This window comes from Orcinus orca, chromosome 19 (genome assembly GCF_937001465.1).
Source record: "Orcinus orca chromosome 19, mOrcOrc1.1, whole genome shotgun sequence".
Classification (NCBI taxonomy): Eukaryota; Metazoa; Chordata; class Mammalia; order Artiodactyla; family Delphinidae; genus Orcinus; species Orcinus orca.
The window spans coordinates 704,464-730,766 of NC_064577.1; the positions used below are offsets into that span (position 1 = coordinate 704,464).

General features: G+C 56.1%; 1 protein-coding gene across 1 annotated transcript in view; it reads right to left on the reverse strand.

Annotated features, from left to right (window-relative positions):
• Positions 1 to 4,716: 4,716 nt before the first annotated feature.
• TMEM132E (transmembrane protein 132E) overlaps positions 4,717 to 26,303 on the reverse strand; it is a 53,449-nt gene continuing 31,862 nt past the window's right edge. The window contains exons 2-9 of the mRNA XM_049701793.1: positions 17,521 to 18,451; positions 15,889 to 16,035; positions 15,435 to 15,627; positions 14,633 to 14,776; positions 11,982 to 12,187; positions 9,878 to 10,163; positions 8,738 to 8,929; positions 4,717 to 7,864 (exon numbers count right to left, since the gene is read on the reverse strand). Of these exons, the coding sequence (XP_049557750.1) occupies positions 6,809 to 7,864; positions 8,738 to 8,929; positions 9,878 to 10,163; positions 11,982 to 12,187; positions 14,633 to 14,776; positions 15,435 to 15,627; positions 15,889 to 16,035; positions 17,521 to 18,451 (3,155 nt within the window). The 3' untranslated portion in view covers positions 4,717 to 6,808. The remainder of the gene's footprint in view (positions 7,865 to 8,737; positions 8,930 to 9,877; positions 10,164 to 11,981; positions 12,188 to 14,632; positions 14,777 to 15,434; positions 15,628 to 15,888; positions 16,036 to 17,520; positions 18,452 to 26,303) is intronic.

The window sequence follows — 26,303 nt, forward strand, 5'->3', positions numbered from 1 at the left end:
CCTCCCACCAACGGCATCCCTCCACCCTCCCCCCTCCCTGACATGCCTGGGGTGGGGGTCTGCAGGTGGAGTCCATTTCAGGGCCAGGGCTGGGCTGCTGGCTTCGGTATAGAGTAGGAGCACAGGGGTCCACTCCCAGAACACTGCTCATTTTTCCTTTGCTCCCAATCAGCTGTCCTAACTGGCAGGACCCCTCCTGATGGGAGAATCTACAGGAAGCAGCCCCAGAGCCCCTGCCCCAGTACAAGTCATAGGAGACCTGTTGGGAGCTTTTGCAATGGAGGAGGAAGAAAGTCATTCGAGAACTGCAGAAGGTTGGGAGGGAAAGGGCACCCCCAGCCCTTCTGTGAAGCCCAAAGAGGGCTGGGGGGCTGCCTGAGGTCACACAGGAAGATGGCAGCAGAACTGGGGCTCAAGCCCTTATGACCTTGTTTTTCTTGGGAGCCCCATAGTGGCCTGCCCCATGGGGCTGGGAACTCCGCCAGGGGCCGAGGCCCCGTCTGTGCCCCAGGAAAGTCCTGGCAGGCACTTTGAGTTCTGTGTTTGAATCCACTTGATAGATGGGCTCACAGTTGGCCTCTGGATGGGGGCACAGAGGGTCAGTCCGGGGAGGGTCCTCAGATAGCATCTAGTCCAGACCCTTCTTCTCACAGAGGAGGGCCAGAGACTTGTGCAAGGTCACACTGCAGCTGCGGGGGAGCCAGGGGACTGGAAGCCAAGCAGCTCTCTTCTAAGCAGCCCAGGGCTTCTCCAGGGTCACCTGAGGGAGGGTCCCTTCCCCCGCTTCCCACGCCCACTCCTCTTAGCCAGGCCCCTGTGGGGCTCCATCCCCCAGCCACCGGGGTAAATCCACCCCACCTCCTTACCCTTAACTGTTTGTGTCTGAATTCCTGGCCATCTGATGGACCCTTCTGAATGCCTCCCCTCAACCCACCTACAGCCCTGGGCCAGGCTGCCTTTCTGGATTAACTTCCCAGGTTCCACATTTATTTTACTTCTTCTGCTCTGTGGGCTAAGTGCATACCTAGGTTACTTTGCACTTATTAGCACCTGTTCATATGTTTCACTGAATGCATGGTGGCATTTCTTTGGGTGTGTCATTCTCCCCCCCTCAGACTGGAAGCTGCTATGGGACAGGGCCCAGTCCTCTTCCATCAGACTGGGAGCTCCCTGTGGGCAGAGGATCCACAAGCTGAACTTTCAAGCTCTGTCTTAGCTGCTGCTTCTCTGGCAGACACAGGGATGGTTACCGTTCCCATCCCCCCATGCTCCTTCCCTATGGACACCCGCCCCCCAATCTGGCAAAGTCCAAACTCACAGGAGCAGCTACCTGTGGCAGCATCAAGTAGAGGACGGCAGAGCTGGCAAAGCTTGGAGAACCGCTGAGGACCGTTGAAACTGTTACCCGCCTCCTGCCCACAGCATCTCTAAGAGGGTGGAGGGTGGAGGGTGGAAGGTATAAACTAGCAGGGCTGGGCAGTGCCCTGGGCTTCACACCTGCAGACCTGAAAACCATTAAGACTGAAGGCACTGAGGGGGCCATCTGGCCCTGGATTCTAGTTGAGGGTCCTGGCTTGTTCTAGACATGGGCAGTGCCAGGCTCATGGCCACACAACTAGTCAATGGCAGAGAGAGAACCCCCACCAAGGCCCTGGACTCCCAGCCCAGTGCGCTTGACACTGTCAGAATCATTCTCTGAACTCCCGGTCCCCACAGAGGAGGGCAGTGTGGGGCAGAGGGAAGACAGGAGACTTGAGCCAATGTAACCTGGGTATGAATCCTGGTGCTGCTATTTGTTTGCTGTGTGACATGAGACAAGTTACATAACTTCTGAGCCTCAGTTTTGTCATCTGTAAAATGGATATAATGATAGCACCTACCTTATTTGGTTATTGTGAAGACTCAATGGAATGATGGATATAAAATGGTTAGCGTGGAGTGAGCTCTCAGGAAATGTTAGTGATGGCTATTTAATCCTCCTGATTCCCCTGTGCTTGGCACTCTGACTGATCTATGATAAGGATTTAATAAACACTCACTGTGCTACCGTAGCCGGGGTGGGGGCCTAAGGGATGGCCTCAGCTTCCCAGTTTCTCTTGCTCATACTCCAGAGGCTGAAGGGACAGCCAGTATCCCAAGGGAAACAGCAGGTGCAACTCACACCCACTTCCCTGTGTGTGCTGCCCGCTCTCCTAACAAGCCCAGCTCAACACCTTGCTCAGGAAAGCCCTGCTGGTTCTCTGCTCCAAAGGTGACCAAGAGAGGGTTGGATGGTTGTCTGTTGTGACAGTCAGCTGGGGGTGGAGCTTCTAGTAGGGGAGGGAGAGTGTTCCCTCTAAAAATGGGAGAGAGGCCGTAGCGCTTACTGTGTTCCATCTGCCCCCCAACACTATCCATGGTCTATACCTTAAATGGGGGTCCCACAGCCTTGCCCCCATCACTTGAGCACATCAAATCCTTAGAGGCCCCTCTGTATGCCCCTCGCACCTTCCGGTCTCTCCAACATCATTTCCTTTCCGTTGCCAACATCATCAGTTGCTTCGGGATGTAGCAGAAAGAGGGTAGGTTTGTAGCTGCCCGGAGGTTACTTCTAAGCTGGAGACCCTGGGCAGATTACCATCACTCTCTGTGTGCCTGTCTCCTCATCTATAAAATAGGAGTTAGTAGTTCCTATATCCCTGGACTTTTGTGCAGTACAGGTGCTAAAACAGCACAGCCCCTTCAGAGAGGTCAGTGAATACTGTCTAGTAGCGGTGACTTCCATGTTTATACAAATGAAGAAATGAGAGCCCAGAGCTGGTTTTGTGTTGGCTGAAGGTCACACAGCAAATGCACCATCAGACCCCAGGGGTCCCTGCCAACCTGTCTTAAGAAGTTTTATCCCTTTAAATGAGAGTTTCCTTTCCTGGCCCATATACTGTATTTCCCAGGTTCTCAGCTTGGCTCCAAGTCTCTCCCTTTCTCCCTGAAGCCTTCTCTTAAGGGGGGCACAGTGCCTGGCACATAGTAGGTGCTTGTCAATATTTGTTGAAGACAGGTTTGTAGGCATGTCCTGGGTGGCGTGGGGGTGAAGCGGGGAGCCGAGCCGAGCACTGACCTCGGGCAGGGGATAGGCTCAGGGTGGCTTCTCCACACCCCCCAGCTGTCGGAGAAATCTCATTTTGCCAGCAAGCTGATTCATGGGCCTGGTTCCCTGGCGCTCCCTGCGCAGCTCTCTGTCAGTAACTATTCTTTACAAGGTCCCTTGATTCGGTTTTGGGGTTGAATACAAATTTTTAAAGAGGAGTTCAGCGCCAGGGCCATTCTAGGGGCTGTTAACTTAATGTCCCGCCTCGTTGCCTCCAAGCTTCCTGCCTCTTGAACCACGTGAGGGTCAGGTCTCGCCATTTCTAGCAATTGCTTCTGAGTTCTTGCCTTCGGACAGGGGGTGAGGAATGAAGAGAAAGGGACACAAATTACAAGCCAGGGTGGCAGGCAGAGCTCTGGCCCTGCTGCTAGGTTTGCTGTGTGACTATCAACGAACCGCTCCCCTTCTCGGGGTCCTCGTTTCCCCATTTGTGAAAGCATGGATGCTGACAACCACCATAAGGCCGGCTTCTGTGGTCTCCCCTGGAGCAGCGTGTTCTCTGAGGTTCATTTGGGAAGGAGATCTCGGTGTCAGCAGCATCTGATGTCCTCCCGTCATTCCCATGTGGGATAATGCACTTGGCAAATCCTGCAGTGAATGCTACTGTGTCTACCAGCTCTCTGTTGCCACTGTCCTTCTGCTGCAGCATCCTCCTAACTGGTCCCCTTGCCCCTCGCACCCTTCTTTCCTTCACCCAGCAAGAGGGAAATGATCTGAACCTCAAGTCAATCCTGATTCCCCATCCATTTTGAACCCACCATATTCCCTCCGGCCTCCTCTCTTCGGCGTATACATTTTATGTGTTTCTCTATCATCAGGGACCCAAAGCCCAGGCACGGGGAAAGCGTGTGCAGAGACAAGGCAGCAAAAGCAAGTCCCATGGTGTCAAGTATGCAGCTTCTGGGCCTCCTCACCCACTATTCTCCCTTCCTGGAATGTCCTTGGCCTTGGCCTCAGCAAACTCAGTTTGAGTATGCCTCCCCCTCCCTTCTTTGTGCCCCACCAACCCAGGGCAAAGCTCTATCATCAATCATCCCAGGCGAACATGGCCAGCCGCTATGTCCATCTTCCCCCTTGGGGTTGGGCGACAAGCCCACGGTTTTGCCTCCTCTTTTCCTGGCAGGAGCTGGCACATGGTAGGAGCTTAATGCATTGAATAAATGAATTGCATCCACTTTCCAGCTTTCATACCAGCACCCCTCCTGTGCACACACACCCAAGCTGGGATGTTCATCCTTCCTTGACACACACCTATGTCCTCCTCATCTCTCTCTGGAACACTGTGCAGGTAAGTGGTGAGGTGGCAGAGTATGGAAAATCCCCAAATGAGGGATAACAGGGAAGCCATTGATAGTTTGCGTCTGAACTTGAGATAGCAAATATTTGTTGAGCATTTGCCAATTCTGGGCACCACGGGTGATGAAAAGTGACTGAGGGCCCCCCTGCCCACCCCCTAGGACCCTCTAGGAGGGCACCGTCAGGGCACATTTGAACAGCAGGTACCTGATGTCCTGGACACTCCAGGAGAGGCCTCACGCTCTGCTCTGCATGGCTTTCCAGCAGCTCCCGGCTTCCTTGCTGCTGAGCTACACTTATTCTCTGTTGCCAACACATCTTGGGCAGAGCTGGCCAATCTCAAGTCTTTCTTTCAGGCCCACATCTTACCTGAACATTAAGACCTGGATGCAACAAACTCCATTTATTAAGCATCTCTGTGTGCCAGGGTCTGTGCCAGGAACTTTGTCTGCTTCTGGGCACCGCACACAGCACTTTACAGACATGATCTCATCTAATTCTCACGACAGCCCCGGGGCTGCCCTGATTGGTTGAGCAGAGGATCGTGACAGGCAGGCTTCCTTCTGTGTGTGGGGGCAACAGCTATTTGGGGCAGGTGCCAACACAGCACTAGTCCTGCCCCTGGTCCCTTCTGGGGCAGATGCTGGTTGCTGTAGCCACCTGTCCAGGGCACTGGAGGCTGGCCAGGCAGCCTTGGCCGAGCTCTTCCTCCCCCACCCCAGGTCTCCTGTGGTCCCTGGGGCTGCTACCTGTGCTGGGGAGCGGTCTCCCAGGGCCATGGGAGGCCATGAGGGGCGAGGGGCCAGCCCATGGCCCACCGAGCAGGGAGGAGCCCCCCAACAGCCATTGCTCTTTCCTGCCTGGCTTTCTGACTTGGAGACCCCCAGACTGTCTCCATCAATCCCTGGAGAAGAGAGGCCTCCCTGGGAGGTGGTGATGGTGACGAGGAGGGATGCCCTCTGAGAGGTGCACTGAGGCAGAGGAGGAAACTGGAGTGAGCTCAGGTGTGCATACAACCCTCTCGCCTCTCTCCTTCTTTTTCTGTACCCTCCTACCCTTCTCCTAGAGGAGACATCTCTTTAGAAGGGCACATTTCTGGGTCAGCAAGTCCTCTATCCCCAGAGGTGAGCATCCCCCCAGCACCACAGGGTTTAAAGGGACCTGGATGTTGGAGGAGGAGCAGGACCGCAGGTGGCTCAGCCGTGTTTCCGTCTCATGTCATTTAGCGTGACCTCCATGTGTGTGTGTGTGTGTGTGTGTGTGTGTGTGTGTGTGTGTGTGTGTGTGTGTGTGTGCATGCACGCGCCTGCACGCAAGGAAGAGACACAGAGCCAGCCACCATGTACTGCCTGTTCTCCGGGAGCTGCTGCTGCCCCCATTCCCAGTCTGGTTGCCTCCATTTACTTAAGAAAAATCTGACACAGTGGTGGGTAGAACCCGAGAGAGGGGTGGCTGTGGGATGGGGTAGGGGAGCCGTGGGCTCCCTTTTGCCTTGCTTGTCCCAGGGTCCTTCCCAGCACTGCCTGGCGCCCTCTCCCCTTCCCACCAGATTCCGCCTAGCAGCGGGGCGGGTGGCTGCCCCTGCAGAGAGGAAGGAGTGCTCAGCAGAGCAGGAGGGATGGCTAAGGCATAGTGCTGACCTTGCTGAGGGGTGGGCGCGGGGCACCCAGGGCTCCCGGGCACCTGGACCACAGTGCTCTGGGGTGGACCGAGGACTCCTCCCCCTTGAGGGCCTGCCCACAGCCCTTGGGGGCACAGGATGGAGTCCTGAGATCTCAGAGAGGCGCCTGGCTTGGCCCCAGACCCCTCTGGAGAGTCAGCTCCCAGGTCCTGGGAAGGGAGTGGGGGGCACCCAGAAGCCAGCAGATGCTACAAATATCCCCTGCCCCCCAAATGTTCTGTCCACAGCAAGATCCTTGGCAGGGCAGACAGCCGCCGCCTCCCCACCCTGCAGGCCAGAAATCCCTGAATAGCGGTTTGAGAAAAGTCTTTGTGCAGCCTGTGACACAAGACCCCCCCAGGGCCCCCCACACAGGGGGAAGCAGGGGACGTGGGGGGATGGGGCGGGGCATTGTGTGGACCCTTGGCGCAAGCTCGGCCTCCTTGTCCCTGTCTTGGGGCAGGGGTCTAAGACAGGAGGAGGGTTGGAAAGGGTAGAACGAAGGCTGGGATTGCTCTCCTCTTAGCAAGCTCCAGGGGGAAGGCCCCTCCACCTCTGGGGGCAGAGGATGGTAGGGTGCGAGGCAAGGAGGTGGCCGTCCGGGAGGAGCAAAGCTGCCGGGGCCGGAGCATAAGATCCACTTCAGCCAGCCCGTGTCAATTGTGAGCTGGGTCCCGGCTCTGTCCCACACGGAGCCCAGGCCATGGTGGGCAGGGGACGCACCTCTATGCCATCTCTTTGACTCTGCGCCTGTAATTGTGCAGGTCAGGGGGCGGAGTGGGCCGCGCGGTGCCCGCCGCCTCTGGGCAGCCCCATCCCAGGGCCTCTTCGTCCTCCTCGTCCTCCTCGCCGGCGGGCACTGAGTCGTAGGCCAGCCCCTCCGAGGGCAGCGCCGTGAAGGTGGTGAACTTGACCCGCTTGCGCTTGGAGGTGGGAGAGCTGGCGGGGTCTTCGGCCTGGTCCCGGGCCGAGCCGCCCGAGGAGCCGTCGCCCCGCCCGTGCACCTGGCTCTGGACGCTGCTCTGCGAGCTGCCGCTGCTGTGGTGGTCGCCGTGGCAGCAGGCGGGCACGGCCTCTAGCGGGTTGCTGGCGGGTGGCGACAGCTCCCCCTGCCCCCGCAGCGGCTGCCCGTTGCCCAGGAACACCCAGTGGTGAGAGTGGTCCATGCTGGTCTGGCCCTCGGGCGGGATGCGCTTGTGCCGGTAGCGCAGCACGAAGACGATGCAGTTGATGAGGAAGACCAGGATGGCGAGGCAGAAGACACCCAGCAGCGCGTACATGCCGATCTCCAGGTCCGTCAGCCCCCTCGGCATCTGCAGGAAGCCGGTGGGCAGTGGCAGGAAATCTTCTGTGGGTGGCACCACCGGGCTGGCTGTGCCCGGGCCCACGGCCTCGGGTGGGGATCCGGCAGTGCCCGGTGGGCCAGCTCCCTGGGCCTCGTCCTCGCCCCCGCCGGGCCCTGGCTGGCTGGGGCCGGGGTAGTCGTAGGTGGGGTCCCCCTCTTCCCGCCCAAAGTGCACCCGCAGGCCTACAGGGGTCGTGGCCAGCACACTCTTGCGCTTGGTTTTCTGGCAGCTCTCGGCGATGGTGAGCTCCACGCGGAGCAGCTCCCCGGCCCCCTCGGCCTCAGCCACCACCAGTGGGAAGGCCCGGTCCTGGGTCACTGTGGCCACGCGCTTGTCCAGACTGCTCACCAGCAGCCCATAGTCCTGGGGGCTGTAGAGGGAGAGTGGGGCCGTGGTACCGTCGCTGTAGGAGAGCCAGAGGCTCAGGAGGGCTTCCTGGAGGAGGAAGAGGAGAGGACAGGAATCAGAGATCTACTCCTGCTGACTTCCCAGTGCTGGAACAGTGCCTGGCAGGTGGTGGGTGCTCGGGAATGGTTATTTGAGGGGGAATTCTCCCACTCAACTCTGTACAGGGAGTTATGGCTCCATACTGCCCCGAGAACGTCCTTGCCCACTTCGCCCTTCTCCCCTGGGTGAGTTGATGGTAAATTCTGCCTTGGGTCTAACTCAGATCCCTTCTGCTGCAGGAGTCACACCGTATCTCCATGCCTGATCACCCCCAGCAGACACGTGGAGACTGAGAACGCACATATACTCAACCCCAGCCTTGTCCTCTGTTTGTTAAACCTTCTGAGAGTTGACCTCCTTGCAGATGAAGAAGCAGGGCTCAGAGACAAGCAACTGGCCTGAGGTCACGAAGCAAGTTGGGGCAGAGGACTCCTGTGTCCTGACCTCTGGCTCGGTGTTCAGTGCCCACCTTCTCCCCCCCGTGACCCCCACCTGTAACTTTTCCACCTTTGTCCCATAGCCAGTGCCCTGGCGTATCAGTGGGGGGCTATAGCTGGGGGTCCAGAGATGGGTGAGGGTAATTCTGGGGGGTAGAGGCAGAGGTGACGGGCCCTCTGAGAAATGCAGGAGTGGGAACCTTCAACAGGAGCATCTCACCATGGCAGGTGCAGGAAGTGAGACCTTGGCCAGACTCCCAGGCAGATGGTGGGGCACGGGCCCAGTAGGGCAGGTGCACAGGGCACAAAGGGTAGATAGATCTTCCATTATCAAATCCCTTATCTGGGGGGCTCGTGGCCAGAAACTGCAAGTCCTCCTTCCACACCCCAAGCCCCCAGGCTGGCCAGCTGGGCATCCAGTTACCTGCTTGAGGAAGCTGAGGGTCTGCTGGGCGGCTGTGGTGGCCAGGATGGTGTGGCTGCTACCGGGGCTGGGCTGCAGGGAGAGGGCGAGGCTGGCCACCACCTGGGCCTGCAGCTGTGTGATGCTGACCTTGTCCTCTGTCACTGTCAGCAGTGTCTCCCCAAGCACGGACTCCGTCAGGGGGGAAACCACCTGAGGCAGGGTGGGGCGGGGATGGGTGAGAGCCAGGAGAGAAGGACACCCCACCCCTCTCCAAATTCCCAACCAGGGAGGAATCTGAGTGCTGCTGGAAGAGAAGCCCAGGGGGTGGGGCAGATTGGGAGGCAGGACTCCTGGGCTCTGCCTTAGGTCTGCAACCGGGAACCAGGGTCCAGAGGCCAAGCAAGGGTCAAGGGCTCACAGGAGCCAGGCAGGAACACAGATGAGTGAGGTGAGTTGATTTTAAAGAAAACAACAGCCCTCCCGTAGAGAGATAAGTCACAGTTGATGGTCAGCCTCAGTGTCAGGGAGACAAAAGGGAGTGGTGGGCACTGGGGCAAATGGGAGAACTCATGCTCATGTAAAAAAGGCAGCAGTACTGACTCCAGCTGATGATTGCCAGGCGGGAATGCAGACCCTGTGCTGCCAGATTCATATTTTCTAAAACCAGAAATTTACATTTTTTAAAAAATGAGAAACTCCCAATTTTTAAACGGTTGGGTCAATCGTTTTACAAACAAAATATGTCTGCAGGCAGATTTCAGCCCATGGGTCACTATGTATAGTCTCTGAGATGGATGATATCTACCCAGGCACCCAGTTATCAAGGAGGAAGGTCAAAGTTGAGTCCCTAGATCTCCAAAATTCCCTCTTCTGGCCTCTACGCTGGCTGGGCCCTCCCACCTCCTCCGCTCCGCAGCCACATCTCTCAGCGACCACACTGAGCCATGAAAGGTTCACAGAGGCTGATGAGGCTCGGAGAGAGAAGCTTCTCCAAGGTTCTTGACCTTCGATGGTAGAATTTCAAGCAGAAGGGCAGGTGGGGAAGTGTGTTTGCAGGGCCCGTCTGGGGTTGCTCCCCAAGGCCGAGGCGCTGGAAATCCTGTCTTAGGAACGTCTGTGTGAAGGCTCCCGGCACCCGGCACGCCCCACTGTGCTTACCTTGAAGGGGGTGGTGCCTGGCTCCAGCCCGGCCAGCGTGCTGCTGTCTACCATGCGTGCCACTCGGGGGTCACCCACCCGCATGAAGTCGCTGACCAGGTCGGTGACCTCCACCAGCCAGTCTGGGCCCAGCATGGTGACCACCTGGTCGGTGCCCTCCGCCGACGTCGTGTGGAACTGGGTGAAAACCTGCAGGGTGGCGTGCTGGTACTGCAGAGTGCAGCCACGGCTCGCGCTCTGCCGTCGTCCCTCGTCCTCGTCCTCGTCCTCGCTCTCCCGGGCTGATCTGGGTGGGGGAGGCCTGGAGTCAGGGCTCCCCACCCCGGCTCTGACCTGCATGAGTCCCTCCCTCCCTCTTGCCCCACCAGCCCCTCCCTGGCTCCCGTGGGTGGAAGGCTTTCCCTGGTCCACCCCTTCTGTCTCTGACAAGCTTGGAGCCCGAAGTCCCAGGCTTTCCTCTCCTAGAAAGGTACCTTCTTGACTCCCCACCCCACCCCGTGTCCCCTGCCTGGCTGCGCCTACACCTGTGAATAGCTGGCATCAAATCTTAGCAAATACTGGCTCTTTCTCAGCACTAAGCACTTGCTGGGCCCTGGGCTCAGCTCTAACTTGGATCAAAGGTGATCCCTGCTCAAGTGCCAGGAGGCTTAGCTGCGTCGTCGTGTCCTACAGCTGTGTGGCAGACAGAACTTGATATTCAGCTGATGAGATTGCCAAGCAGAGTGTGGGAGGTGTGTCCTGGCTTCCTCTGGCTGCTCAGAGTAAAATGCAAGAGGAGACAGATAAATGGAGGGAGGAACTGGCAGGCAGAATGGAACCAGGACTTGACAATTTGGGGAATTCTCAGCCTGTCCAGATTGCCAAAAATACGAAAATCAGGAGATTCACCCAGGAAAGCAGGCTGTGGAGAGAGAGAAGGGTGTGGCCAGTGCTTGGCTAGTGCTTCAGAAGGATTAAACCACCAGAATATTCATTCACATAGAGGGCTCTTTTACCTGTGTTAACTAATTTAATCCTCACAGCAATCCGCTAAGTGTAAACGTGCCCATTTTAGAGATGAGGAAACTGAGGCACAGTAGCCTAAGGTTACCCAGCTAGCAAATAGCAGTCAGGATTTCACCCCAAGCCATCTAGCTTCAGAGTTCACTATGTCCTTCACTACTCAAAGGAGCATCAACCTCACTGGGAGCTGGCCTGAAATGCAGACTCACAGGCCCCATCCCAGTTTCACGGAATCAGAATCTGCATTTCAACAGCATCCTTGGGCAAGTCGCGCGCCAGTTCAAGAGGCCCTGGTCTATGTTGCCTTGCTTTTCCAAATCTCCGCAGAACTGAACTGATCCCAACTCTCACTAGGCCGCCTGCTTCTCTCTCCAGCTCCACCCTTCCCGCTCTTAGCTGCCTGTCACTCTGCCTTTCTTCTCTTCCCTGCTGGCTTCTCTCTCTAGCAGCGATGAGTGGGTGAGTGGAGTGTGCTGAGTACACCTGGACCTGCCCCACAGATGGGCACCCAGGTGTGTGAGCCTGTATCCCAGTGAGGGAGCCCAGTGGGGGTCACCGTGTGCCTGACTGATGTACTCACAAGTGTGCCCCTGGTGTGCCCAGGCTGGGGCACTCGTGTACAGGTGTGTGAGCACCTGTGTTGGTGTTTCTGCTCCATTTTGTCTGCTGCTTGACTGCTCTTACCCTGTCTCCCTAGCCAAATCCTTTCCACTCATCCTTTAAGACTTAGCTCCCGAGTCACCTCTTCCAGGAAGCCTGCTTTGACTTCTTCTGGAGGAAGAGGTGGTTCTTTCCTTTGTGCCACTTGCTTCCCTGTACTCAGGGCTTCCTTCATCCACCACGCTTCATGATATATATAAGACCGCTTCCTGATGGACCCAGAGCTCAACTGGGTCAGGCTCTGGCCACACTTACCTGCTCCCCTCCCTGCCCCCATCCGTGCCTGGCACGCAGTAGCTGCTCAATAAGTTTGTTGATTGCAAAACCGACCTGCAGACTGTGTACACCTAGGGCCTTACACACACATGCAGATCAGACGTTGTGCCAGGGCTGTGTCACCCATGAGTATCCCCAGCATCTGCTGTGTTTGGAAGGGCCATACCTCCGGTCAGGAAGGATAGGTACCCTCCAGCCCTTCACTTGGCTGAGGCGGGCATCCGAGAGCTCAATGTGCAGGGGCAGCTTGGGCACCCAGACTGTCATTTCCAGGGGGGCATTGAGGACGTCGTAGCGGAAGGTGACCCTGGCGTTCATGGAACCGCGAGACTCCTTTCCGCTAACAAACACGTAGTCACAGCTGCTGGATACCTGGGGAGGGAGAGAGAGGTTGGTTGGCCTGTCTTGCCCTACAGGTCATCCTGTGGGGCAGTGCAGAGGACTTCATTCTGACAAGGAAGGCCAGAAGGCCATTGGACAGAGAAAGTGCCAGTCACAGGAGGCTGAAGGGGAGAGGCTGAGTGGGAGAAGGCCCCTAATTTAATTCCTCTGGGAGGTGTCAGCTTCCACTCCATTGCTCCAGAGATCACCTCTTAGTGGCTACCTTGGGAGGATTTTGCTCCCTGGCAAGAAGGCAGTGTGCCAATATTTTTGTAAGGGGCTGTTTTTGATGTGGCAGGCCACACCTTGGGGGAGTCTTCAGGCTGAGGGTCCCCAGCGCTGGCTCCCCTCCCCAGCATGACCGCCTGGGCTCTGGAGCAGGTGTCTGATGGGTAGAGTCCTCCACGGTACACAGGAATAGCCTGTCCTGAGCAGGACACTGGGGTGCGACTGGGCGGGGAGGAGGTTGAGGTGGAGGGGGTGGGGAGAAGGGGCAGGCCCACAGCTCCTCCAAGGTGACTCTGGCCCAGTGGTCCCAGGCAGCTGGGCAGCTGGTTAATTTCCAGGAGGGGGCTGCTCCAGCCAGGGGTGGAACTGAGGGAAAGGGAGAGGAAATTTCAGGACCAGAGAACCCCAAGCACAGACAGGTGGACAACTGTCACCCACAGGTGCAGCTTTTGCAAATGCATGCCCACCTGGACACCACCTTGCATTCTTCACGGTTCCCCAGATGAGCATATGCTCACTGAACACATCTTGGTGGGTAGCTGTGCCCACTCACAGAGGTGTCCCTGCTAGTACTTCAGGGCAGATGCAACGGGTGTCTGTGTAAGTGCCCACGTACACACCTGGCATACCTGGAGTGAATCCTGTGTGCAATGCATTTAGGTGCTCCTACTGGGACACGCCCCAGGGTGCACATCCTTGAGTTTGGAGGAGGGTCTACCAGGCAGCCTATGGGCTGATGACAACCTGAATGCTCTCGTGGGGGTGGGGAGGGGCTGGGACTGTGGTTCATCCGTGCAGATGAGCCCCTGACGGTCCCAAACTCCTTCGAGCTCTCTTAATCATCTCAGGGGGTGGGTGGAGAGGAGTGGGACAGTGGTTCTGCTAGAAATGCTCATTTCCCACTTCGGAAGGCAGGGAATTCCAGCTGAAGTGTTGGCAAACTCCCGAAAGAACCTGAGTGTATTTCAGTGAGAACAGAAACAAATTCCATTTCGAATCTTTGCTAATTCCCTTTGGTATCTAAGCCACAGTGACTGTTCTGGTCTGCTCTGGGGCGGAGGTGTGGGAGTCTGGGTGGTAGAGGAAGGTGCTGGGTGAGGGCTCTTGGGAGCAGGCCCATTTCTCCCCGTCCCAGCCTGCCAGCAGTGGCAAGCCCCATGGGCCTGACAAGGCTTCCAGCCCTCAGGAGGCCGTGGGTGTGTGGTACCAAGCCGTCTGCTCTGGCTCACTCGGGGGACATTCTTCCTGGATGGGGGGGATGGACGAGGTGAGCCTCGGGGCTCCAGAGACCAGGAGGGATCCAGGGCAGAGCAGAGCAGAGCAAAGAGAAAGAGAGAGAGAGAGAGAGAAAGCACACACTCCCAGGGAGGGAGGACACCCACATCTCCACTCCCCCTGCTGAAGGATTTACAGGAACAGGAAACAGATTCTGTTGCCCAATCATTTGATTTTGGCACCAGCTGGAGGCTGGCACGGCAAACAGCTCACCAATCCCACAGGGACCAGGGCTGGATGCCCTCCTGCATCACTGCCTGCCCCACTGCCTCCTCCCCACATCTCACCTCTGACCACTGTCCAAAGCCAGAGGAAATCTGGAGGCCCTCCTGGGGAGGTAGCAAACTGGGCCAGTCAAGTCAGATCAACGTCCTGTTTGCTGGGCTGTGGAGGACCCACTGCCCAGAGGGGGCATCTGGGGAGGAGCTCAGGGCAAGGCCTTTGGGAGGTGGAGGGCTGGGGTGGGTGTTCCTGGAGTGGGTCCTTTTACACCACCTTCACTCCTGGCCTAACTCATGAGCTTCTGGAGGCTTCCTCCTTGGGCTGGATCTCCTCCACCTGGTCACCAGCACCCAGGTTCAGGGCATGTCTCTGAGATCCCCCCCAGGACCCCCTCCCCTATTGCTTTACCTGGTGTCTGCCACACAACAGGGGCTCAGTAATGACTTGGGGATTGAATTCAAGTTGTCAGTGCTGCTTTCTCCCTTCAGCCTGCCAAAAGGTCTCTTCCACATTCCTGTAGGAAGCCCTCCAGGACCTCCCCTTGCTCAGGCTGGACATGGGATGCTCTTCCCCTCACCCCCTGCCACTTCCCCTCCTCTTGCCTACCAAGGGGACCTGCCTGGGATGTGAATTCCCCTCTGGTTTGGGGTTCCACTCCCCCGGAAGGCCCGAGGCCTTCTTCCCAGGCTCCCCCACCTCCAGGAAGCTCACCTTGATGATGTCCTCATTGTCAGATTCGCATTCCACCAGGGCAGAGACATCTAGGACAAGGCCGGTCACCTCGATGGCAATGACCTTGACAGGGATGGCCACCGTCCGGCCAGTCAGGATGGCTGTGTTGATGATCTCTGTGTCCTGCAGGGACGAGAGGAGGGCGGGGCTCTGCTGAGCTGCTTGAGGTCCCCTGCTCTCCCAGGACCACCAGCCAAGCCCCGGCAGCTCCCAGCTGTCCCCACTCCTCAGATGCGTATCCTTCCCTTGGGGACGTGGGCAGACAGATGCATCTACCTGGTCTCATGTGCCTTCTCAGACGCTCTGCTCACTTGGACTCCCATGGTAGCCTTCAGGGTCTACCCCACTCTGCTGCCAGAAAACAATGCTTCCCCAATCCTCCACCATCTCCTCTCAACATCTTCCATCTTTCTCCGGACTCAGAGTAACGTCCAGCACATTTGCCTGGCTATTCCACGTGCCCCTGGGCACCAGACAATCGTTCCACGGCACTCTTCCTAAACCCATAGCTCCTTTGAACAAACTATTCCCCATTCCCATCACCACACCTTTGCCCAGGAGATCCCCTGCCTAAAGCACCTTCCTCATCTTCTCTGACTACTGTATGATCCCCTCCTCCACGGGACCTTCAAGGCTCCACTGCATGGTCACCTCATCCAGGAAGCCCCCCCACCAAGTGCCCCCTCCACGGGGACTTCTCCCACCTCCGTGCCCCTCAGCAGCCGCTGGCCCACTCCAGTGCCAGGCGCAGAGCTCGCCTGCCTCCTGTGAGTGCACTCACCATGGCCAGAGGTAGGATGGCCTGCACGTCCCGCTGGATGCCCGTCAGCTCGGTGACAGCCCGCTCCAGGTCAGGCAGGGCACCGTGGCCACGGTAGTCGATATGCCACATTATCCTCCGCTTGACTGACTGGCTGGTGAAGTTCTCCATCTCAAAGTCCAGCTGCAGGATCTCCAGGGGCCCCTGGTCCTCCCTGCGCGGTGGGGGAAGGAAGGAGAGCCCAGGAAGAAGGGCTGGGAGCAGCTCAGGAGCTCCGAAACCCTCGTTGAGGACCCTAGCCCTCCTCAGTGGCCTTTCCCCGGGGTCCTCTGAACCTTCCCCAGCCTGGCCTCCAGGGTCCCCAGAAAGTATGCCCCGGCCCTTGCGCCAGCCTGGCCTCCTCCGTCAAGAATTCCCCCACCCCTCCCCGGTGCTGTCCTGCAAAGAGGTGGGCAGAGGAGCCACCTTGGCTCACCAGAGGGGCAGTGGTGTGCCCTGGGCCCAGGACACATCCACGGTGGCTGTTGAATGCTTTGCCCCAGTCAGCAGCTCGGAGGTCACGTGCCACTGGCCACTCCGTGACTTGGTTCCTAGAAGGGTCACGCCCTTCTTGGCCTTCACCCTGGGACAAAACAAGAAGAAGAAGAGGGAGAGGGTCAGCTTGGGGGTCCAAGGGCTGCCCACCTGCCTACCATCCTTAGGCTGGGGCTGGGAGAAGGGCGAGCAGGTGAGTAAGTTACCCTGAGTTCTAGACTCAAAGCCTGAAACTAATTTGGGGGATCTGGTATCATGTAGCTTCAACCTCTGGCCCTAGTGGAAGCTGTAGTCCCTTCTATTATATCTCTGCCAGGTCTTTACCTAACCTCTACTTGCATATCTTAGTGACAGGGGACTCACTACTTCTGCACACATCCCATTACATCTTTAGAAAGTCCCTAAAAGGAGAAACTTCTTCCCTGGATGTAGCTGAAATAGAACAGCCGTGGGTTCTGTTGGGGGAAGGGAGGACAGCTCTCTTCCACCTGAACAGACATCTGGGGAGGTGAGCAGGTGTCCTCTGAGTCTTCTTTTCTCCAGGCCTAAATTCTTCAGTTCCTCCGATTGTTGCTCTTTTGCCATAGCTTCAAGTCGCCCATATCCTAGTCACCTTCCTCTGGACATTCTGAATACATAAGGTGTAGTGTCTTATACTAAATACAACATTTCAGCTCTAATTAACACTAACTAAAGCAGAATGATTATCACCTCCCTAATTCTACATACTTTACTCCTATTAATGCAGCCCAGGATCTCTGATGACTGATTTAACTCATATTCACATTCAGGTATTAATCACTGAATTCGGTATGACTCTCTCCAGGAATACTTGAACTTTAAGGTAGTACATTCAGGACAGAAGGTAATACTTAAAGAAGCCGGAGGTTAATGGTGCTGTTTCAGGTCCCATGTATAGTGCTTGGGTTTGTGGGGAGCATTTTGGTGGGGCCTTTCTTATATCCTCAGAATCACCCAACATGGCTCAAACCATGGATTCCTACTGTGAGACATGATTATATTTTGTGGGGATGTGCTATGACTGAAGGCATTTCTGAATTTCTGAACTGTATCCTTCACAAAGAAAGAGCTAGGACTCCTGAAAATATTTCTCCCCACTCCAGGATTAGACAAATGTCCTGACACACGGACACTCTCCTGTTCATCTTTTGGCTCCCAGGCAAGGGGCTGCTCTCTGATCTCAATTTCTCCTCTTAGGCCTCAGCCTACTCATCTGTAAAATAGAAGAGTTGCACCCGCTAATGTCTAAGGGCCCTTCCAGCCCCGATTCTATCATTCTGGATATCATGCTTGTGGAAATGGATGTTTCCTCTTCACCATGACACCACTTCTGTGAGGTAGGGAGGACAGGGCAGACATTTTTGTGGCCATCAAGCGGATGAGAACACCGAGGCTCAGATAAGTGAGCTGTCTTCCTGAAGCTGCTCAGGTGATAACTGGAAGAACTGGGATTAGGATGCTGGATGGGCAGATCTGGGCGAGCCCTCTACAAGGGGTCAGGTGTGCATCTGACCTTGGAAGGGAAGGCAGACCCCCGCCCATACCCCCGTACCTGAGAGTGAAGTGCTCCAGGCTGGGGCTGGAGGGAGAGGAGGAGTTGGGGGCCAGGTAGAGGAGGATGCTGAGCAGTTCCCCGGGCTTGAGGGGCCGGTCAGGCAGGCGGATCATCAGGTTGCTGTCCAGCCTGTGCTCCTGCAGGGTCCTTCTCGGGGGCGGGCGGAACAGGCTGATGCTCCCGATGCGCAGCAGGGGGTGCTGGGTCGGGCTCTCGGCCCGGGCCCCGCCCCCGGGCCCGGCACCCCGCCGTGTTCCTCCACAGCCTCCCGACGCATCCGGGGCGTGGAGAGTGTAGTAGAGCTCGGCTTGCTGACTCTCCCCTGTCGCCTCGGGCTCCAGCCCATCTGGAGACTTGCGGCGGGCAGTGGGTGGTGCAGCCGGGGCCGGCGGCCCGAACCAAGCCAGGGGCAGCTCGGCGCGCACGAGACAGGTGGCCAGACCCCCGCTGAGGCGGCAGGAGCTCTTGACCTCCCGGGCATCCCGGAAGGCGTGCAGGCGTACGCAGGGCAGCCGCTCGGTGACACCGAAGTCATCCCAGTCCCGGCCGGCCACGTAGAACAGCACCTGGGCCACGGGCTGCGAGGCAGGCACGCGGGGGTGGACGATGAAGGCTCGCACCTTCCAGCTGACCGTCAGGCGCTCGGGGATATCCAGGGTGCTGGACGGCTGCAGGAGCTCCCGGGCCACCACCTGGCTGGTGCTGAACGGTCCCAGGGAGACATTGAGGACGGGCAGCTCCTTGGTCTGGAACACCACGAAGGGCTCGGAGCGCTGCAGGGAGCCGTTGGTGACCGTGGGAGGCGTGCGCCGCACCTCCCGCAGGAAGAAGGCCAGCCGCGTGTGTGACAGGCGGTAGCTGACCGGCAGCACCGGGCTGGCCTGCGGCCCCGGAGGACTGGGGCTGGCTGGGTGGGAGCGGCCAGAGGCTGGGGACAGACAGAAGAAAGACCCCACAGTGGTCAGGAGAGGCTGTGCTGGGACTCCAGGGCACCCCAGCCTCCCACCCTTACAGAGGGCCATCCACTCCCAGCCAAGCCGAGCTCAGCCCAGCTCTCCATCCTCAAGGCTCCAAGCCGGGCTCCACCTTTGCTGGTGTGTTAATTGCCCTCTTGTTGATGATTCATTTCTTTATCTGCGATGCAGGGGTAAAGCTAATGCCGGTACAAAGCATTGTGAAGGTTTAAAGAGGTTTTATCCTCTGGCATCTTCGTTTGTAAAATGAGTATAAAAATTGTTTCTGCCTCAAAGAGCTATTGTAGGGACTTAGCGAAGTCATGTGCATAGAGGGCTAAGAGCAAGTGTGATGCCGAGGTGGTAAATTTTCACTCTTACCATTATTAATGGTACAGTACAGTACGTATTTAACGATTTAACATTGTTTATTAAGATTAAACTATTATTCATGCATTATTATGACAGGCAGTGGCTTATTTGATCCTCATCAAGTCTTTGAACCAGGTATTATTATGATCTCCATTGATTCACCCAGTTTTCTATCAGTAACTTCTCTTTTTGGAGAGCCTATTCTTACCTCTTACAAATGAAGGTGCCGGATGCTTAAATAACTTACCCAAGTCACATGAGTGAAAGGGGCCAGCAGCTGGAGTTGAACCTGGGGCCACCTGGCTTTCAAACCCAAGCCTCTACTCCTTTACTGCTCCAGCTGCCTCAGATGGTGCAGGGTCCCCAGGGATCCCACATCACCCCCTACCCCCTATATGTACCACCCCACAAATACACACTGGGAAGTTGATCCTCGTCCACCAAACCCAAACGTGGGCCTTGGGATCTCGGGCTTGACTTCTCCCTTCTCTCGGCCACTCACCCCATCCTCGCAGGATCCCGCCAAGCTGTAGCAATTCTACCTCTTGGCTCTCTGGTCTGTCCCCGGCTGCCCCTGACCTCCATCCCCAGGCCCCTGCTCCAGCTTTGGCTTCATTCCTGTTGCTATGACAACATAACGTTGTCTAAGTGGGTCTCACCTCTCCCCAGCTCTTCCCTTCCCTGGCATACCCTTCCCCCCTATAGCAGCCAGAGGGATTTGTTTCTCCCAGACACAGATGGGACCTTGTTGGCTCCTTACTCCCAGCTCAACACCTGTTGGACACTGTTAAGGAACAGGAAGGACCAAGATGGGGAGGTCTGAGGTTTGAGAACCAGTTCTGGATCTGCTGCTTAGAAAGCAGTTGGGTTGGCTGCTGTGCCCTGGCCCAGGTCATTACCCCTGATCCCACATGTGTGCCTGCAGCCAGCCTCCCTTTAGGGGGCAGGGACATGCTCTCAGAGACTCCAGTGGACCCCTGAGCCATGTTTCTCACCTTTGATGTTGTGTTGTCATTTGTTTTCGAGAATCAAGAAATTGCTCTATAATTTATGTAACACAATGCAAAAGTGTATTATTAAAGACTGTCCCTTCTGCTTACAGAACTCACCTTGCGCCTGAGTGTGGCATTCAGGGCCCTCTACAATGAGCTCCAGGCTCCCCTTTCCCCAGTATTCCTCTTCCCAGGCTCCTGCTGCCAGCATAACTGGACAACTTCTGGCTTTAGCGCTGGCCGATGCTGCCTTACCGTCCCTCCTATGCTCATGCTGTGCCCTCTGCATTGGATTCTCTCCTATCCTATCTGCACACATCCAAATCCGAATCTTCCTCTAAGGCCCTGCTCAAATGCCACCTCCTCCACGAAGCCCTTCAAGATATGACCTCTACTCCTGGGAATTTCCTCAGAGCTTTGCCCTTCTCTGAGGGAACCTCTCATCCTGCCTTGCGTGAGAGTTATCTACGAGGCCTTGCACTGAACAAGTCTTTAACAAATCACTGTTGATCTACACTGAGTGATTCGCAGAGACTCCGTCCCAAGGAGACTCCTAATCAGTGCTATGGTGGTTACTTGCCACTTATGCATATTATCATGTTACCACCATCAATGAAACCTTGATGGTTCCACAAATGTTCACACCCAATTCCTCATAAATGCGATGAACTAAAAATTCCCTGCCCTTGAGGCTCTGGTGTCTATGTCTGATGTTTTTTAATTTGTGGTTTAATTTTCTCATTTAACAAATGAGGCAATTGGCTTGGGTCACAACAAAGGCCCTGGGTGAAGTGTCCTAAGAGGAGTGGCACCTAGTCTGTGTGACTCCTTAGGGCCCTGCTTGAGCAGTCCTTAGGACCAGCTGGTCCCTGGTCCTCTAGGCAGCCCATGCTTTAACCATCAGACTGCTCCCTCTGTTCCCAGGAGAACTCTGTTCTCAGGCCACCCTTCTCCACTAGACGTCCTGCAGCCCTGCAAGGTAAGCCAGCTGCCGATGATGGGGTAGAGATGCGCAGCCTGGTCCCAGATGAGAATAGGAAGGTGTTTGGAGAGACGGGAGCCTTCCCTGCTGCTGCATAGAATCCCTGCCCCACGGTTACCACTGGAGTTTCTGAGAAGGTGTTCCTGATGCCTGGGGCGAAGCTGGCCCAGGCACACATGTGGGATCTGGGGTAATGACCTGGGCCAGGCACAGCAGCCAACCAACTGCTTTCTAAGCAGCAGGAAGTAGGCAAACGGAGGCTTCAGGACTCAAGTTTAAGGCTTCTCCCTGCCACGCTCACGAGGCAACTTGCTTCCCATTTTGAGCCTCGGTTTCCATCTCTAAAATTGAGGAGGTGACATCAGCCCCCTCACAGGGATGTTGAGAGTAGCTGAAAGACCAAGGGGAGGAGGGGGCACTGCTACAGGTGGTGGGATGTCCAGGACCTGCAGGTACTGAGCTGAGATGGGGAGAGGCCACCGTGCTTGTCCTGCTGGGGTTGGAGAAGGGCACCGGTTGTCCCTGAGCTGTAAGTGCTCAGGCCGGGTGGACAGGGTAGGGATGTGGATGTCAAAACCACTGGCCCTGTCTCGTTTACCATCCCCAGGAGACCCCAGAGGCTACTAAGACTAAGGCACTTAGTCCCCTTTGGCCCTCTCACCGTCCCAACCTCAGGCAGGGCCAGCCACCTGGACCCCTTGGAGGCACAGTGGGGCGGGGCCACCAGATAGGCAGCAGACTCAGAGGGGCGTGGAGAAAGGGATTGGAGAAATGTGCTTGCGTGCACCCCTCCGCCCTCAGATTTTTGTTGAATGAATGCAGTTCTCTGAATGAGCTGCCCAGCACTGACTGGGATGCCATGGGCTAATGAAAGCGCCCTCCATGGGGCATCCCAGAGGAGACTGGATGGCCAGTCAGGGCAGGGTTGCTGGGCTGGGGGTTCTTGATCTCTCTCAGCAACCTTGCAGATAAGGAGACTGAGTTTCTGAAACAGGGAGCAACTTATATTAAGAAGGCAACTAGCATTTAGAAAAGGGAGCCAGAAAAGATGGTATTAGGGTACTACCATTTTGTACTGATGTCATCATGACACACAGCACCGCCCCCCATCACCACCCATGAATCATTCTATCCTCTGGGGCCCTGAGACCCCTCTGTGGGCTGAGTAGGGGCAGGGGTGTTCCTGAGACCCCAGCACTAATCTCAGCTCTATGGCTCAATTACTCTGGAGCCTAAAGGAAGTTGCTTGATGTCTCTGGGCCCCAGTTTTCCCAGGGAGGTAGGGGAGGCCCTGGAAGCTGTCTGGTGTGGTGGGGCTGCCAGGAGGAAGGGGAGACTGGGGGAGTTGCCAGCAGATCAAGTTTTTGGAGACACGATGTGTGAATGTGTGTGCACACATGCGTGTGCTGAGCTGCACGCTGGCTGGCATCTCACAAGGAGCTCTAAGCTCCGGGCATCATGGAGCGTGGAATGGGCTTGGGAAGGAAAAGCTTCTAGAAGTTTCCCTGAAGGAAGACGGATGGGGTAAGGGAGGGTCAACCCGGAGCCGAGCTCAGCCAGTTCCAGAGGTGAAGGAGGAGTGCTCCAGGGTGCCGCTCGGGTGGACTTGCTGGCCTGGACCTGCCCCGCCTTGGAAACACCCAACACAACTCCCTCCAGTCTGAGAGGGGAGCACGCACGCACACACACTCACACACCCATGCTCATACACAGCCTGGCACACACCTGCTCGTTAGGACCCCCACCAGGAAGCCCGTGACAGGTAGTTCTGAACCCCGGCCGCCCCCGGGCCTCTCACCTGCCCCACTTGGCTCCCCGGACCCCAGGCTCCACCTGCTGACTTCTGTTTCAGCCCAGCTCGCCCTGTGGACCAGACTTAGTACTGCCTTCCTGTCAGCAGCCTCCCCTCTCCTGGGAGCAGCAGTCGGATTCTCCCTCCGTCTAGGTGGCCTTGGGCCTAAGGAATCATATGGGTCTGGCTTCCCTGCTTCTGTCTCCCTAGGGAAGGGGCTCTCCCTGTCTCATCATGTCTCATGGTTAGCATTACATGCCCCCCTTCCAAATTCATACGTCGAAGTCCTAACCCCCAGCACCTCCTAATGTGACTGTGTTTCGAGATGGGCGTCTTTAAAGAGGTAATTAAGTTAAAATGAGGTCATACGGGTGGGTCCTAATCCAATATGACTGGTGTCCTTAAATGAGGAGATTGGGACACAGACACACACAAGAGGGAAGACCATGTGAAGACACAGGGAGAAGGCGGCCGTCTACAAGCCAAGGAGAGAAGCCTCAGAAGGAACCCACCCTGCTGTCACCTTGATCTCAGACTCCCAGCCTCCAGAACTGTGAGAAAAGACATTTCTGTTGTTTTTGTAAAAGTCTCTGGGACTTTGTTATGGCAGCCCGAGCAGGTTAATAATAGATGGGGATGAGCTATTTCTGTCCCTCACGGCCTCAGTTTCCCCAGTAAGATGTGGAGATACCGTATAGGGGTGGAGGAGGAAGACAGGCTGGGATCAGGCAGCTTTTGCAGACAGGGATAATGATGGAGGCTGAGGCGTTCCCAGCGCCTCCCCTGACTGTGCCTGGCACGTGACCCTTCCTAGCTGAGCTGAGCCAGCTCCTTCCTCCCTCAGCCCTGGAGGGCACATCCAGCTCTTAACAGCTTGGTAACTAAGGATGAGGTGTCTGTGGATGTAAGAGGTCTGAACTCCCATCTCCCCCCACCTCCAACCATCCCCTCTCCCACCAGCTCCCCTGGGCCCTGAACCTGCCCACCTCAGGGACCCTTGGGAGCACCATCCTGGGGCCACTTCAAGACTATGCTCAGCTGAGAGCCAGAAGCCATCCTTCCCTTCTTGTTCCAGAACGAGACTAAGGCATGAAGAGAGGCTTCACTGGAGCTAAAGAAAGGCACTGGACCCACCAGCACCCAAGAGAACATTTGCCCAGGAGGTGGGGTGTGGGGGTCCCCTCATCCTTCCATGCCCAGCTTAGGCATCACCTCCTCCCTGAAGCCTTCCCAGATACCTCCACTGCCACCACTGCTTTGTTCTGTCCAGCTCTGGCTCTGGCTGATCAGGAGCTTGGCCCTGGTATAAGTGTGAGATGCAAGTAATCAATGATCTGTCTCAGCCACTTCTGTGAATTTTTCCTGGGGGGCAGGATGCTGGTCCATGGACCCCTTCGTCTCTCAAGCCATCTCCAATCCAACACCAGAAGGCAGGTACTTGTTTATGCTTTTGTTTTTCCAGCTGGATTGGGATCTGGGCAGACACTGGGTCTAGACCAGCTTTGCATAGTGCCTGGCGTGGCACACGGTCGGCGCTTAACAGATGTCAGTTCTACCCTCTTATAAGGCTGGGGGCACCTGCTCAGGGCCATTGGCTGGATAGAGGCCCTCCCTTTTCATCTCAGGCTGGCCCTAGGTGTCTGGGAATGCAGCAGGGGCCTTTGCCCAGCCCCAGATAAGCTTCACACCTTCTCCCCAGGCACAGAGGCCAGTCCCTCTCCCCAACCTATAGAATAGATAAATGAATCTGCGTGGAGGCTAGGGCCAGGCAGTCTGGGGGAGGGGGCACCTCTGGCCATCTCCCTGCTTCTAATCAAGATCAGATGCCTCCTGCTTCTATCTCTAATTGTCCCCAAATTAAAACTAATCGCTTGTAAATCGGAAAAAAAAAAGATTGTCATCAGCTTTGGTGAGTTTGAGGCTGAGGGGCACAGCAGGGCCAGAGGACACGAGGCTGTGCTGGGAGAGGGATTGGCCTGCTTACCTGTGTGTGTGTGTGTGTGTGTGTGTGTGTGTGTGTGTGTAAGAGCCACACCTCAGGTCTGGTGCTTGGGGATCCTTCTACTCTTACTCCTGAACTTGCCTGAATCTAAGAATCAGCCAGAGAAAACAAAACAGCAATAGCAAACAGATTCTCGGGCTGGATCCAGGCAGACACAATCACAATGTCCAGGGGAGAGACCTGGTAATCTGTGTTTATTAAGGATGCCAGGCGTTGATATTATCATAGGAGTTTGGACCACACAGCGCTAAGCAGGAAGGGCTGGGAGATGCTGAAGGGGTCATGACCTGCATGGCATAACGTGGTGATGCTGATGGTGCAAGATGAAGCACCCAGAGCCCAGAACAGTGCTGGGCACGCACTGGTGCCAATTCTACAAAGGGATGAATGAACGGGTGAGAGGAGGTGAGAGCCAGGGTTGATGCAGGTGGTGAGAATCCTAGTGAAATCGAGCAGGACCCTGGAGGGCCCTCCGGGGTACAAAAGCCTTTCCCTGTCCCCCATTTCTTGTCTGTAGGAAAAAGGCTTCGGTCTCCTAGGCCTTCCCAGAGTTCCACAAGAGCAGGCACAAGCAGTTAGTGATTTGGACAATAGAGTCACAGCGCTCCTAACTCCTCCTGCAGGGATGTAAACAACAATCTGATGCCTACCTTTGAGTTGTTCTACTGAAACTAAGACCCCTACCCAGGTGGAGGATGGTGACTACATGCTGACCACAAGCGTGTAGACCTCAGAATGGCTGGAACCAGAAGGTTGAGATTCTGGAAACATCACCCTGTTACCTCACCACCAACCAATCAGAAGAAGGTGCACAAGCTGATCAGGCATCCTCTGACCCTCTCCCCTAGCACCATCTTAAAAAACGCTCGCCTGAAAGCCACCGGGGAGTTCAGGTCTTTTGAGTACAAGCCGCCCGTTCTCTTTGCTTGGACCTTGCAGTAAACCTTTTCTGCTCCAAACTCCAACGTTTAAATTTGTTTGGCCTCACTTGGCATCGGGCACATGGACTTGGGTTTGACAGCACTAGGGGCCATGCGGTCCAGGATCAAGAAACCAGGGATGGGCTATGCACAGTGACCCCTCCCAACCCAGACCTCCAGGCCCACAGGAGGGGTGTGACCTAGGGGGTACACTCCCCTGGCCCAGGACAGTGGCAGTGGAGGAAACTCTCCACTGAGGACCCTGAAGAGCTAGAATAGGGCTCTCACCGGTAGGAGGGATGCTTGCGTTCCAGCACTGCTCTTCCTTGGCTGCTGGGTGGATCTGACCCAGGGCAAGCATGTCATTTCTGCAGCCCAAGGCCCTATTTCTCCATCAGCAAAATGGGGAATTAGCAACCGATATACCAGTTACTCCAGAGTGGGGTGCTGAAGTAGAAAAACACTATGTCTTGAGAAAGGTTTTATTTTTACAATTAGTGATACCCGGTGTTAGTAAGGGCTTTAAGATATGGGGCGATCACATGACCTGCTGTCGGAGGGTAAACTGGGCAAGCTTTCTAGAAAGCAATTTCAAAATATGTTTTGAAGGCCTTGAAACCGTTCATGCTCCTTGCCCCAGTAACTCTGCCTTTGGGAATCTACTAAGCAGAAATCGGCTCAAAAATTTATGTGGAAAGATATTCACCACAATGTTCTGTTTATTAGTAAAAAATTAGAAACAACCTAAATGTCCAAAGGCAGGGTAT